Genomic DNA, 14,511 nt, shown 5'->3' with positions numbered 1-14,511 from the left:
TGGCAACAGTAGTGAGGTTGGCCCAGGATTGGGCAGTGTTTCATTCTGCTATGCATAGGGTCGCTATGAGTTGGTACCGAATCAATGGCACCTAACAACAACAACACGTAATATATATATAATGTATTTTCGTTTTTGTTGTTGTTGAGAATATTTACAGCAAAATATGCACCAATTCAACAGTTCTTCATGTACAATTCAGTGCCAGTGATTATATTCAAGCTCTGCTACTATTCTCCTCTTCCTTTTCTGAGTAGTAACTCACCCATTAGCATAAACTCATTCCCCTCTCTGGTTCCTGTCTAATCCTTAGAGTTGCTATTGTCAATTTGATCCCATCAAGATAGCTCTTAAAAACAGCACACTGCTCAAGCTGATGCTCACTAGGTGAGCTAAAAGTATTGTTTGGTTTAAGAAGAAAGACTTCAGAGGATGTCTTTTGTTTAAAGTTTAAGGTTCAAAGCTTATTTCAGAGCAATAGTTTTGGGGGTTCATCCACTTACCTGGTTGCTGAAAATGTGGATTTCATGATGATTTCACATTCTGTGGTTTATTTCTCCCTTTGGATCAGGATTCTTCTAGAAAATTCCTGTTCACAACCAATGTTCAGGAAGAGTAGCCAGGCACCACCCGGTTCTTGTCTCACGGCAAAGGAGGCAATTAGCTACATATTCCATTCCTCCTCCTATTCCCAACACACCTCCTTCCTCTGTTGCTCCTGGCAAATCCTAAACAATTTTTTAAAGAGTAACAATAGCTTGTACATTATACTTATAACAGACCCAAATCCTTTTTGCCAGGCCTGCCCACATCTCAGGGAGGATTACAAACATTTCATTAGCACAGTACCTTGGACAACCAAAGTCTGTGCACACATGGTTTACACTAAGAGGGAAGGAAGGTCATTCCCTCATGTTTTCAAGAGCCCTTAGTAACCTCCCTAGTTATTTCAGGGAGAACTGTGCTAATTTTGCAAGTGTCCTGAAACTTCCTGTGCTAACAAAGGGCAAAGATCAAATTCACACTGCTAAAAGATGAGTGGACTGTTCCATCTGCTACTGTCATGCAAGTGCTCTGCATACTTCTGCTCTCCACAGCAGGGAAGGACCTTCAGAGTCTACTTTGAGAAGTTCACAATTTATAAATAAATTTGTTAGTACTTACGTCACAGTAAACTCTGTGTTGTACCACTTCCATTTTTGATACTATTTGTTGTTGTTGTTGTTAAGTGCTGTCAAGTCAGTTCTGACTCATAACAACCCTGTATAGAGTTTCCAAGGAGCGGTTTGTGAGCTTGAACCTCTGACTTTATGGTTCAAACCAACCTTGCAGTCCAGTGCATTAATGCACAGCACCACACCAAGACTATTTAGACACTATTTATTTATTTTTTTGACCAAGCTTTGGGAGAAAATGTGTCAGTGCAGATTTCTTATTTTCATTGGTCAAATCTGGCATGCCATAGTCTGTCATTGCTTGGAACTTAAGCTGTTTCTATTCATCAAGGAAAGCTTCAGTTGGTTTCTTATAGTAAACTGAGAGGGGGAGGTGTGGGTGGGACCACTGGCCAGAATCACATTCGACAAATGCAGACATGCTCACTCTCCCTAAGCTTAGCTACAGTATGGCCACAGAGATGGACATGAGACAGGAGTCCTGATATAAAATAGACAATAGAGACAGATCTAATAGAGGAATGCAGGTGCCACCTGACCATACAGGTGGACAACTAACCTCACCTATGGGGCTCAGGGAGGCTTCTGATAACGACATTGATGCTAAAAGAAGCAGAATGAGAGGCAGTAGGAGTGAGGGAGTAAGAGATGGTAACCTCTCTTGGAGGTTAGCAAAGTACGGAACATTCCAGGAGCTATTCTGAGGGGTCTTGACTTTTGAAAGTGCTCAGGTTCGATCCCCAGCCTGAACATCTTTAGCAGGCAGACAGTCATGATCTCCTCTGGTACCCACATTCTGTTTTACCATCTCAACTAAGATTGGAATGACCACAGCAGAATTTGGGGACACCTGTGTAGAGACTCTTCTACAAAGAAAAGCACCTTCTTGGGTACAGAGTGATGTTTTTAGTTTTGAGAACATAGTCTGAGTGTGGGTAGGCTGGCAGTGGGCCACAGAGCAGCCAGAACCATGATTTACGGCAGGGTCATGGGGGCCTTTGGCAAATCTTTCCCTTTGACTCTCCCTCTTGCTTCTCCAAACTCTGTAGCAGAGCTGATTGTGTTTTTGTGTTCCCCTGTATTATCAGTAATAAAGTGCAATCAAAATCCCCTTGAACTTGGGCTGAGTTGAAAATCTCAAAGCCCTAGAAGCAACGCTTTCCCAAGGAGACCTGAAAGAGAATCCTTGATTCACCTGGGGTCACCATGAAGAAATCATCCAATAAGTGAACACAGACTAAAGGAGACTTAAATCAAGGTGGTGTGACGCAAGCAAAGCTGGGCTTGCTATCCAAAGGCTCAGCCCCTAACTCACTGAGAAGCTTTGAACAAAGCATATCATCTATTGGCCCCAAGGGGTACACCGTCCATGTTGGAGGAATGCACTGCTGCTCTCTAAATATCCCACCAACTGTCAAATACCATGAATCCTAGGAGACAGATTGTGAAGTAAAATGGTTTGGCTAATGATAGAACTTTGCAGCCACCTGAAAGGTACTTGAAACAGGAGTTGTGTAGGATTGGAGATAGGAGGCTGGTTTAGGCCACGAACTACAAAGTAGTAATAGCTCCCAAGTGGACATGTAACAATGTGTATATTCAGATCAGAAAGGACCATGGACTAAGCCACATTACTAGACCAAAATTTCCAGGTTTTATAACCTGGGAAAATAGGGAATTATCATTAAATAAACTCTGTTCATCCTCTTGGCGGATAGACACAGCTGCTCATGTGAGCCACAGCCCACCACCTGCAGTTCCAAGGATCCATGCATGTGTCCTTCCATGGGGACTCATATTGGAGCTCTGTTAGTTTTTCATGGCTTAGCTGTCTCTCCACTAGCAGGTGCATGGCCACCTCCAGACCCAATACTTTCAGCTAGGCTGGAAAATAACTGCCTGGTTTGCTGAGGGTCCCTTGGGGCTCCCCAAAGGGAATTTAATGTATTCAATAAAGCTCATGTTTAAAGTGAGACCATCTCAAGTATTATGTTCAGATGTCTTAAGAATTCATCCAACCGCATTTGCGAGTTATGGTTTAAGAAAAAAACTTAACTATGGACCCAGAAGAAAGAGAAACCACATCTGAGTTTCATTTCCCATGTTGTAATTTTGTATTATATTATTTTTGCACAAAAGCAATGTCATTGCTTATTCCGAACTATAGCATATCTATATCTTTTGTACCTCTTTTTGGTTTTAAAAGAACTGTCATAAGAATAGTGTTGACTTAGGGTGGTGGATTAGAAACAAGGGCATTGGTTCCTAGATTCAAATCTCAATTCTTTTACTTGCTTACTGTGTCACCTTGGGTAAATTAATCAATATCAGTTTGCCATCAAGAAAGCGAGGACAGTGAATAAGGAAGACTGTAGAAGAGTTGATGCATTTGAGTTATGGTGTTGTAGAAGAGTATTAAAGATACCAGGGACTGCCAGCGAATAAACAAATCTGTGATGGAAGAAGTACAACTAGAATGCTCCTTAGAAACCAATATGGCCAGACTTCTCATCCTTCAGACATATTATCAGGAGGTACCAGTCTCTGGAGAAGGACATCATGCTTGGTAAAGTGGAGGGTCAGTGAAAGAGAGGGAGACTCCCAACGATATTGGCACAGTGGCAGCAACAATGGGCTCCAGCAAGCAACAATTGTTTGGATGGAGCAGGACTGGGTGGTGTTTTGTTCTGTTGTACGTAGAGCCACTATGGGTCGGAACTGACTTGATGGCACCTAACAACAAAGTACTCACATCACTGTTGTTACACATGTCATATTGCTGAGCACATGATAAGTGCTCGATAACTGGGAACTATTATTGCATCTGAGAGGTATCTATCTATTATTCCATTATTTTGACTAATCAAAGCACTAACATTCAAAACAGCAGATAAATTACTCCCAGGTGAACTCAACAGACAAAGTTACATTTGCTGCATTAAAAACCAACTATCTGCTGACAATGTTGTAAAAAGTTAAGAAAAAGTTTTCTTGATAAAATAACCAGTCGATGATACTTACTAGGGTGGAGGGGAGGAAAATTATGCCCGGGCTAGAAAGTAGATGTTAACATAGGTGACAGGGCAGGCAGTGTACAAGAGGGCGGTTAGCAGAGTAAAGATGAAGGTAGTGAGAGACACAGGGAGGAATGCAATAGTTAAAGTGAATAGAGGTCAATACTGCTAGCTGTTGGTACATGGAGGGGATTGCAACCATGTAATAAAACAAAGTTCTGTGATTTCTTGAATGTAAAACTGATGGTCTACTCTATAAACCTTCAACAATTCACAATAAATAGTTAAAAATAAATAAATGTAATAAAAGCCAGCTGTCTGTTGAGTCATTTCTGACTCATGGCAACCCCAGTGTATCTGAGTAGAACTGTGTTCCATTGTGGAAAAAAATGACTGATTTCCTTCCCAAAAGTAGATTGTCAGCCCACTGAATCGTTTTCATCTTGTCTAGATGGGTCTGGTTGAAAGAGATGGGGTTAAGATTCTCACGATTCAATAGTGGGTAATTGCTATCCTGACTAATTGCGGCTCTCATAATTGTAAAGGTAGTAGTTTTGTAGCAAAAATGGGAGAGCAGTTAATCCAGGAACAAAGGACCCTAGGACAATCAAGGGAGAAGAGCACAGTGGAATGTGGGACCTTATCCAGAGACGCAGTGACACCAGAGATGGAGACAGAGATGGGGACATGGAGAAAGGGAGCCGCTGAGGACTCTAGATTCATGGGAAGAGAGGGACTAAGAGATGGATACCAGGAGGCAGAATGTGCCCTTTGGTGGTGTAAATTATATATGCCTGAGTGTTTTTTGTTTTTTTTTAAAAAAGAGCTAAAGTGACTAGAGAGAAATACAGTTAACTGATGGTACATGGAGGGGATTGCAATCATTGTGATTAAACAAGTTGTATGATTTGTTGAATGTAAAACTGATGATCTGCCCTGTAAACTTTCACTCAATCCACAATAAAAACTTAAAAAAACACACCACACTATAGAAGAAAAAACAAACAAACAGTGAATAGAGGTAAATCCTATTAATTGATGGTACGTGGAAGGGATTGCAATCATTGTAATGAAGCAAAGTATATGATTTGTTGAATGCAAACTGATGATCTGCTTTGTAAAACTTTACTCAGTTCACAATAATAATAATATAAAAAAGTAGCTTGTCAGGTCTTTTTCCCAAGGTGTCTCTTGGCGGAATCAAACCGCCCCCTTTTGGCTAGTAGTTGAGGGCAGGATCTCCTTTCCTGCACTAGAAGGAATACAGAGCAGCGACACAGCTTTTCTTAAGCTGCCTTCATGCTGCCTGGACTCCTGGCTGGTCAAGTGGGTATCATTGATGAATATCACAGAAGAGAACGTGTATCAGTCCCTGGAGAAAAACATCATATGGAGAAAAGTAGAGGGTCAGCAAAGAGGAGGAAGAGCTTCAATGAGATGGATCGACACAGTGGCTGCAGCAGTGGCCTCAATCATAGCAACAGTTGTGAGGTTGGCACAGGACCAGGCAGTGTTTCATTCTGTTATATAGAGTCACTTTGAGTTGGAACTGACAATTAACAACAACAATAACTGTGCTGTATACATTTACAGAAAACAACCCCCTTTTGAAATACAAATAACTACTTTTAACAAAAGTTTTGAAGTCTCTTTGTGAACCAGAGTTCCTTAAGTTCAGATTTACTCTAAGGTGATTAAGGAGCCTCTGTGATGTCAGACTGCCCAAGTTCAAAGGCGGACCCCACCACTAAGCAGTCATAAGATCCTGGGCAAATTGTGTGTCCTCTCTGTGCTGCAGTTTCCTCTTGTAAAATGGGGGTTAGAAATAGCACACCTACCATAGGTGAGGACTAGATGAGGTAATCCAGGAGGAGGACTTAGTCTCAATCACAATTAGCTAATAGTAATAATATTTTTCCGTTTTTATTTTTAATAATACTTGGTCTCTCTTTACAGACTGAGCTTATAATGGATGCTGCCCATAAACAAAGGAACTTACAATTCAAGAAAACCATGGATGTGAGTTACACTTTCTTCACTTTTTGTTTGCCTAAATCTTGTGCTGTGTTTGAGTATATTCCTACTGAAATTGTATTCCAATCACGTTAGTATTTATTAGTACAGTGTTTTAGGGAAAACAAGCTTCACTGGTTTAGCTTTCCCTCTTTTTAAAGGCCTTGGAAGGAATGATGATGACATCAGATAGTGAGAACACAATATCTTTCTGGTAACCTGGAGAAGTTAGCAAGTCAGCTGAAATATTTCAAACCAAGGGACAGAAGCATGAACACTGTATCTGCCATTTATCTTGCTGTTTTGTTTTTGTTTTTTTTCCTTTTGACTCTGTTGAATCTCGATTTCTCACTTACTTTATTGAGTGACTTCTTGTCTCATGACATCTGCAAATTAGAAAAGTCTGTTTCCCTTTTTTCTTTTTAAAACAAATGGCTTAATAGTAGAGAGTTAATACAAGTTGTTGAGGACTTGCTTCCTGTTTGTTGTAAGTCGGTTAAAATTGAGATACAAGGAACTCTCTTACGGGGACATCTGTGACTCCATCTTTGTACAGAAGTGTCCTTAGGATACTCTGTGGCTATGGCATTGATCCAGGGACCCAGTCCAAAGAGAAAGAGTCAGCAATGGCACATACAGTCTGTTCTGCAGCAGTGCGCTTTACTCGGGTGCTGATCACCTTAGAAGCGACTGATACAGGTTGCTATCAGAATAATACAGAAATAGTGTTGGTTGAGACATGATTTTTTTCCCCCTAGACTATTAATTTTATAGCAATATGGGGTAATCTTTCTCCCAATTAAAGAGGCCTTATTGTGTGAGGACCTTAAAGAAAAGCTAAAAACATAGAAAAGAGTCTTCCTTTTGTGGCGGAGTGGCTGATTTCATGGCTTTGAGAGCAGCCATGCTTTCCATGATGTTTAGCTTGTCTGCACAAGCAGATGGAGGCGCTGCAGAGACATTTCCTCTGTATTAAAAACTCATTTAATGAAGCAGGTTAGACTTTAAATTTTATTTCCCCATAAGCCCTGTTATTTTAACATGCAATTTTGTGGAATACAAGGTTTTTGGTCTTGTTTGTTTTTTCTTCAGGAAAGTAGATACGGTTTTATAACAGAAATACTTTATCTAATGAATGCATGCCTTCTTTAGCAATTCCCACTTGATTCTTCTAAGGACTCAAAAATCACTTTAGTAATGTCTTCTGCACTTTGTGGTTTGTTGGTTTGGTTTTTTTTTTTTTTTTTGCTTGATGATAAGCTTGAGATCTTCACACCCTTTGCCTCATTTTGAATATGAAGCCGGTATCTTGCTTTCCGACATTTCCCCTTTTCATCCTTAACACGACTGAAGTGCTCCAAGGTTTCTTTCTGTCTCTTGTCAATTTTTACCTAGGCTGAGATGGAAATGTATTCCATGGCCAGGTGAACTCTTCACATCTCTTATTTTGTGACAGGATTCTGTTTTTCTTCAGCATATTTCTCATATCCTTCCTAGGATGAGAATCATTTTTTCTTTGGGGAGAAGTCAGATGCAAAAAAGCAGTTGCATGTTTGTTTGTTTTTATGTTGTAGGCTTTTGTATTCTCTTCCTATCCTCTTTTATCCTGCTTGCTTTAAAAGAAAAGGAAGTGTGTTCACAGGATTAGGGAGTTAGACATATGTTAACATGGGTGGCAGGGCAGGCATTATACAACAAGAGGGAGGTTAGTAGAAGAAAGATGAAGGCAGCAGGAGACACAGGGAGGAATGCAATAGATAAAGTGAATAGAGGTAAACACTGTTAACTGTTGGTACATGGAGCGGATTGCAACCATGTAATGATGCAAAGTATATGACTTGCTGAATGTAAAACTGATGATCTGCTCTGTAAACCTTCACTCAATCCACAATAAAAAGTTGGGAGGGAAAAAAAAGGAAGTGTGTTCAAAAAAATAAACTTCACTGCTAACAAGGGCGACATTGTGTAATCTTTACAGAAGAGTTGCAAATACAGTCTTGAGAACTAAATGATTTTGAATGATAAGATCATTGTCGATTTGCATGCAATTTTAAGAAATAATATGGAGAGGTTCCATGTACCCTGACCCACATTCTTCCAATGGTAATACCTTGCAAAACCAAGTAAAATACCACAAACAGGATATTGTTGTTGAGCACTGTTGAGTCAGTTCCAACTCACAGTGACCCTGTATAGGGTTTCTGAGAAGCAGCTGGTGGGTTTGAATTGCCAAACTTTGTGGTTCACAGTCCAGTGCTGATCCTACAGCACTCCACCAGGAATCCACAAACATGATTGTTGTTGTTGTTAGTGACATTGATGTAGTCAAGATGCACAGAGTTTCTATCGCCACAAAGATCTGTGTGTTTCCCTTTTAAAGCCACACCTACTTCCTCATTCTCTTGTCCCCTCTTCAGCTCTGGCAACCAGTAATATTTTCTGTTTCTACAATTTTTTTGTCATTTCAAGAATCTTATGTATTGCATCATTTTTAAAAGATACTAAAACCCACATAATTGTTTTAAATGGAATCTGAATTCTATCTCAATAAAAAAAGAGAGAAAGGAAGAGAAAGAATGTTATATCACTGGAATCCCACAGTATGTAATCTTTGTCTTACCCCTCACACTCCCACCACCACTCAGCATACTTTTCTGGAGATTCATCAAAGTTGTTGTGTATATCAACAGTTTGTTCCTTTTTATTACTGAATTGTATTCCATGTTATGGGTGCATTGCAGTTTATTTAATCATTCACCCACTGCAGGACAGAGAGGTCCCCTATATCCTGACCCACTTTTTTCTAATGGTGATATCATGCAAATGGATGTCAAATGAGACTATGAAATTTACTCTTGAGTGTAGAGAAGCTAGAGTGAATGGAAGAAATTAAGACATAAAAGAGCTGAACAGAAAATTTCAAAAGGTAACTTGAGAAGCCAAAGTCAAGTATTATAATGAAATGTGTTAATACCTGGAGTTAGTAAACCAAAAGGGAAGAATGCACTCAGCATTTCTCAAGGTGAAAGAAATGAAGAAATTAAAGCCTCATTTTGCAGTATTCTACATTTTGCAGGATTCTACAGGCAAAATATTGATGGTGCAGAAAGCATCAAAAGAAGGTGGAAAGGATACACAGAGTCACTGTACCGAAAAGAAATGGCTGACTGCCATTGTAAAATAGGCACTTGATGGGGAGAGAAAGGAATATCAGAAATATCACAATAGAAAGCTTGTAAGTCCCTCTTCAGCCTATAACTGATTGGAATACCTTAAAGGGGGGTAGAAGTTGCCCAGTGAAAGAGGCTTCCTGTGGAGGTTTTACATTGCATAAGACCATGGGTGGGACCCTGAACCCTATCCAGAATCATCTGAGGTAGAAAATTTCTACTTGAAAGGACAAGTAGACCATCCTGGAGCAGCTAGAAGAACAGAGATACTTTGTGAAAGAAAGACTGGCAGGAAAAATAAAAAAACAATAACAGCAGTCTAATTGATTACTACAAGAACAAGCAAGCTGTTTGCCCGGGTGCCATCAAGGCAAGTGGTCAGGTCCCTCAGAGCAAACCCCCTTTCAAGACTGAGACTCGGGGGTAATACATGAACAGGCATGTGGTCTGGCTGGTGACCACGTTGGTCACCAATAAGGGGATGGGGGGGGGAAGGGCGGGGGTGGAAACAGCAGTGAAGTTGGGAGCTGGGTCTGACCATATTCAGTAGACTCTATTGAAGCTGGGTGGAGACCTGGTTGGCCAGTAGTATGGCAAGGCCCAGGACTCCTGGACCCAGAGGCAGTGACATGGCCACAGAGGACTAGAGCAGAGAGTGAAGCACTCAGCTGATGCTTCCCCATTGAAGTAAGGGGAGATGCACAGAAACACCCACACTTGCAGATAGTACCCACTTGACCTGGCTTCAATGGCTGGATGATCAGAACTCGACTAGAAGAAGAAAGAAGAGGAAAAAAAAAAGAGTAATCTGTTACAATTTGATGAACTTTACCTATACTTATGGATGTAGTAGCTCAAGAAAGGGAACAAATCTTTACAGTGAGGATCACTCCCACCTGCTTGGTACACAGGGTTGACAGGGATGGGCAACTTGGACATTAGCTGCCCAAAATGAGGGTTGCTACAAAAGCAAGAAGTGACTAGCTTACAAGCTTTCAAGAGGGAGCCTAGTTCCAGATGGGGTGGGGGAAGGTAGAATCTCCACTGAATGGTTTCCAAATCTGCTGGGATGGGGCTAATGAAAGGAGATGGGGATAACATTCTTGTAGTACAATAGTGAATAATTGCTATCAGGACTGACTGTGAGGGTCAGAAATGTAAAGCTAGATGTTTTGTAACAAAAGGAGAAGAGTGATTGATTTTGCAGTCTAGGAGCGGAGGTCCATGGGACCATCAAGTGAGAAGAACGGAATGCGGGACCCTATCCAGGGAAGCAGTGATGCCAGAAATGGAGGCAGAGATGATGACGTGGACAGATGGAGTGGTTGGGGACACTGGACTCATGGAGGGAGAGGGGCTGTGTGCTGACGGCCCGGGGGGCGGGTCTGTGGGGTGTTCCCTTTGGTTGTTTGATAGTGCATGGAGGGGATTGTAATCATTGTAGTGAAACGAAATAGGATAGGATGAATGTAAAACTGATGTTCTCCCATGTATACCCACATAATTCACAATAAAAACTTAAAAAAAAAAAAAAAGAAAGAAAGAAAAAGAAATGGCTGATGCCCAACTATTTCAAGGGCTAGAACTGATGATACTTAAGGAAGAAGTCCAAACTACAATGAAGACATTGATGAGAAACAAGGCTGCAGGAATGGGTAGAATAGAAATGGAAATCTTTTAACAAACCGATGGAGCACTAAAGGTACTCATTCACCTATGCCAAGAAATTTGGAAGACAGCTACCTGCCCATTATAAAAAAAGGTGACCCGATGGAATGTGGAATGGGCAATAGCATTACCATCACATGCAAGTAACAATTTTCTGAAGATAATTCAAAAGCGATTGCAGCGGTATATCGACAGGGAACTGCCAAAAATTCAAGCCAGACTCAGAAGAGGATGTGGAATGAGGGATATCATGGCTGATGTCAGATGGATCTTGGCCCAAAGCAGAGAATACTAGAAAGACGTTTGTTGTTGTTGTTAAATGCCATTGAGTTGGTTCTGACCCATAGCGACCCTGTATAGGGTTTCCAAGGAGCAGCTGGTAAGCTTGAACTGCCAACCTTGCGGTTCAAACTGACTTTGTAGTTCACTACATTAATCTGCAGCATCACACCAGGAAAGATGTTTACCTGTGCTTTATTGACTATGCAAAGGCTGTGTGGATCATGACAAGCTATGGCTGACATTGCAAAAATGGGTATTCTAGAACACTTGATTGTGCTCATGAGGAACCTGTACATAGAACAAGAGGTAGTCATTTGAACATAACAAGGGAATACTGAAGGGCTTTAATCAGGAAAGGTGTGCTGCAGTGTTGTATTCTTTTACCATACTTATTCAGTCTGCATGCTGAGCAAATAATCTGAGAAGCTGGACTACATGAAGAAGAACATGGCATCAGGATTGAAGGAAGACTCATTAGCAACCTGCTATATGCAGATGATGCAACCTGCCTTGCTGGAAGTGAAGATGACTGAAGATGTCTTCAGTATGGATAGCACCTAGATGTAGATAAAACAAAAATCCTCACCACTGGACCAATAAATAACATCATGATAAATGAAGAAAAGTTTGAAGTTGTCAAAGACTTCATTTTGCTTAGATCCACCATCAACACTCATGGAAGCAGCTTGTCAAGAGATCAAATGACGTATTGCATTAGGCAAATCTGCTGCACAAGACTTCTTTAAAGTTCAAGAGCAAAGGTGTCAGTTTGAAGACTGAGGTGCGCCTGACCCAAGCCATGGTCTTTTCAGCTGCCTCACATGCTGTGAAGATTGGACAATGAATAAAGAATGTAGAAGAATTGATGCATTTGAGTTATGGTGTTGGAGAAGAATATTAAAAGTACCATGGACTGCCAGAAGAACCAATAAATCTGTGTTGGAAGAAGTGCAGTCAGAATGCTCCTTGGAAGCCAGGATGGCCAGACTTTGTCTCTCATACTTTGGACATATTATCAGGAGGAACCAGTCCTTGGAGAAGGGCATAATGCTTGGTAAAGTAGAGAGTCAACAATCTATCTCATTTGCCCCCCACCACCGGCAAATGAGATAGATTGACACAGTGGAGCAGCTATTGGCTCAAACATAACAATAGTGAAGATGGTGCAGGACCAAGGCAGTGTTTTGTTCTGTTGTGCATAGGGTCGTTGTGAGTCGGAACAAACTTGATGGCACCTAACAACAACACTGAAGGACATTTGGAAGAGCCAGTTTTGGGTATTACAAAGAAAGCTGCATCTGTATGAATATTATCTTTTGGATAATTGCCCAAGAGTACAATTGCTGAGAAATGTGGTAGTTGTATGTTTGTCATATTAACAAACAGTCAACTGTTTTCCAGAGTATGCCATTTTCCCTTCACAACCAACAATGAATGAGAGACTCAGTTTCTTTGCATCCTTGCTAGCATTTCATGTCATTATTTAAAATGTTTCAGGCATTTTTATAGGTGTGTAATGATACCTCATTGTAATTTTAATTTGCACATATTTCCCTAATTGTTAATGATGTTGAGCATCATGTCATGTGCTTATTTGCTCTCTTCTTATCGTCTTAGGTGAAATGTCTCTTCATATCTTTTGCCCATGTTCTAATTGCTTAATTTTTAACCCTTGAACTTTGAGAGGTTTTGAGAACCTATTTTCTAGGTATTAGTCCTGGTGTGGCACTATAACATAAACACGGGAATGCTAATGGCAAGGTTAACAGTTCAAACCCACCAGTCACCCCTTGGAAACCCTATACAGGGTTGCTATGAGTCAGACCTGACTTGGCAGCACTTAACAGTCTTTTTTGTCAGATATTACAAATAATTTCTCCTAGTCTATGGTTTGTCTTTTCATATGTAATTTAGAAAAGGATAAAGAGACCTTTCAAGATGAATAAGCAAGTGTGTCTTCCTGCTAAGAGTCCAAGGTCTTGTGGTGATCAGAACCCTCATAGAGTGCCATGGGTGGGCTGGCTGGTTTTCATGGGTACAGTCTGTTCATCTGTTGATTCCTAACAACATAGGCCAAGAAGAACTATGAGCAGAAATGCCGGGACAAGGATGAAGCAGAGCAGGCTGTCCACAAGAGTGCCAACCAGGTGAACCCAAAACAACAAGAAAAGGTACTTGGGAGGATATGTGTGTGGTTTGAGGGCTGATGGCCTGGAAAATCTGAGACTTATATAGATCAGGCTAAAGTCAATGAAAAATTCCAATAAAGAATGGATTTGTAGCCTAAGACCCTTAAGGTTCGTAGGGTTTGCGAACCAGAAAAAACCTCGTGTATTGTTGGGATTGAAGAAAGATCTAGAGAAGTGGGACCATGGGGTAGAAGATGGAAAGGTAAGAGGTAGAGAGGTATTCTGAAGTTTTTCATCTCTTTGCAAAACTCAGCTATGTGTGTATTCTTTGTGGTCAGTCTGCCTCCTATTTGGGTGGATTATAAATGTAATTTTTTAAAAGCTGGATACCAGGTTTGTCAGCCACCAGAGGACAGAGCTATGTCTTTAGGAATACATAGCACAAGGTGTTTTATAGATATTTTCCAGTGGCAATAGCATTTTTCTAACTAAGGAAATTTAGGATGAACATGAACTTGACTTCGTTTCCTCTTAGCCATTGCACTTCAGTGTCTTTTGTCTATGGAAGGCTGGCCCAGCATTCCCAATCCCTTGTTCTTTTTGGTCCCACAGCTTTTTGTGAAACTGGCGACATCAAAGACTGCAGCAGAAGATTCTGGTGAGGGGTTGCTCCCACTAGTCGGGGAGGGTTGGTGATGAGGTTTACATTATCCTAGATGTGTCTCTGAGGTAATTATGTGTATCTTATAACAAAGAATGTGTGACTATACAGTAGGATTAACAAGATTTATCAGAAGTGAAGGAGGGAGGGAGAAGGAGTGAGTATATCAGAATCTGGGAAATTGGGAAGAAGCAAATGAGACAGCAATTTCTGACCACCATCTTCTTGTGTGGTGGTAGTGTGTGTGTGTGTGTGTGTGTGTGTGTGTGTGTGTGTGAAGGGTAGTCATGGTTGTTGTTGTTAAGTGCCGTCAAGTAGTTTACGACTCATAGCAACCCTATGCACAACAGAACAAAACACCGCCCATGCCATCCTCATAATTATTGCTATGTTTGAGCC

The 14,511-nt window shown here is 40.9% G+C and overlaps 1 protein-coding gene across 1 annotated transcript in view; it reads left to right on the top strand.

Moving 5' to 3' along the window:
- PSTPIP2 (proline-serine-threonine phosphatase interacting protein 2) overlaps positions 1-14,511 on the top strand; it is an 83,368-nt gene that overhangs the window by 57,429 nt on the left and 11,428 nt on the right. The window contains exons 7-9 of the mRNA XM_006835142.1: positions 6,146-6,208; positions 13,395-13,493; positions 14,064-14,109. Coding sequence (XP_006835205.1) covers positions 6,146-6,208; positions 13,395-13,493; positions 14,064-14,109 — 208 coding nt within the window. The remainder of the gene's footprint in view (positions 1-6,145; positions 6,209-13,394; positions 13,494-14,063; positions 14,110-14,511) is intronic.

Source organism: Chrysochloris asiatica, unplaced genomic scaffold (assembly GCF_000296735.1).
Source record: "Chrysochloris asiatica unplaced genomic scaffold, ChrAsi1.0 scaffold00015, whole genome shotgun sequence".
In the NCBI taxonomy this organism is placed as follows: domain Eukaryota; kingdom Metazoa; phylum Chordata; class Mammalia; order Afrosoricida; family Chrysochloridae; genus Chrysochloris; species Chrysochloris asiatica.
The sequence above is the reverse complement of the archived record's forward strand: the minus strand, read 5'-3'. Positions and strand labels throughout refer to the sequence as shown.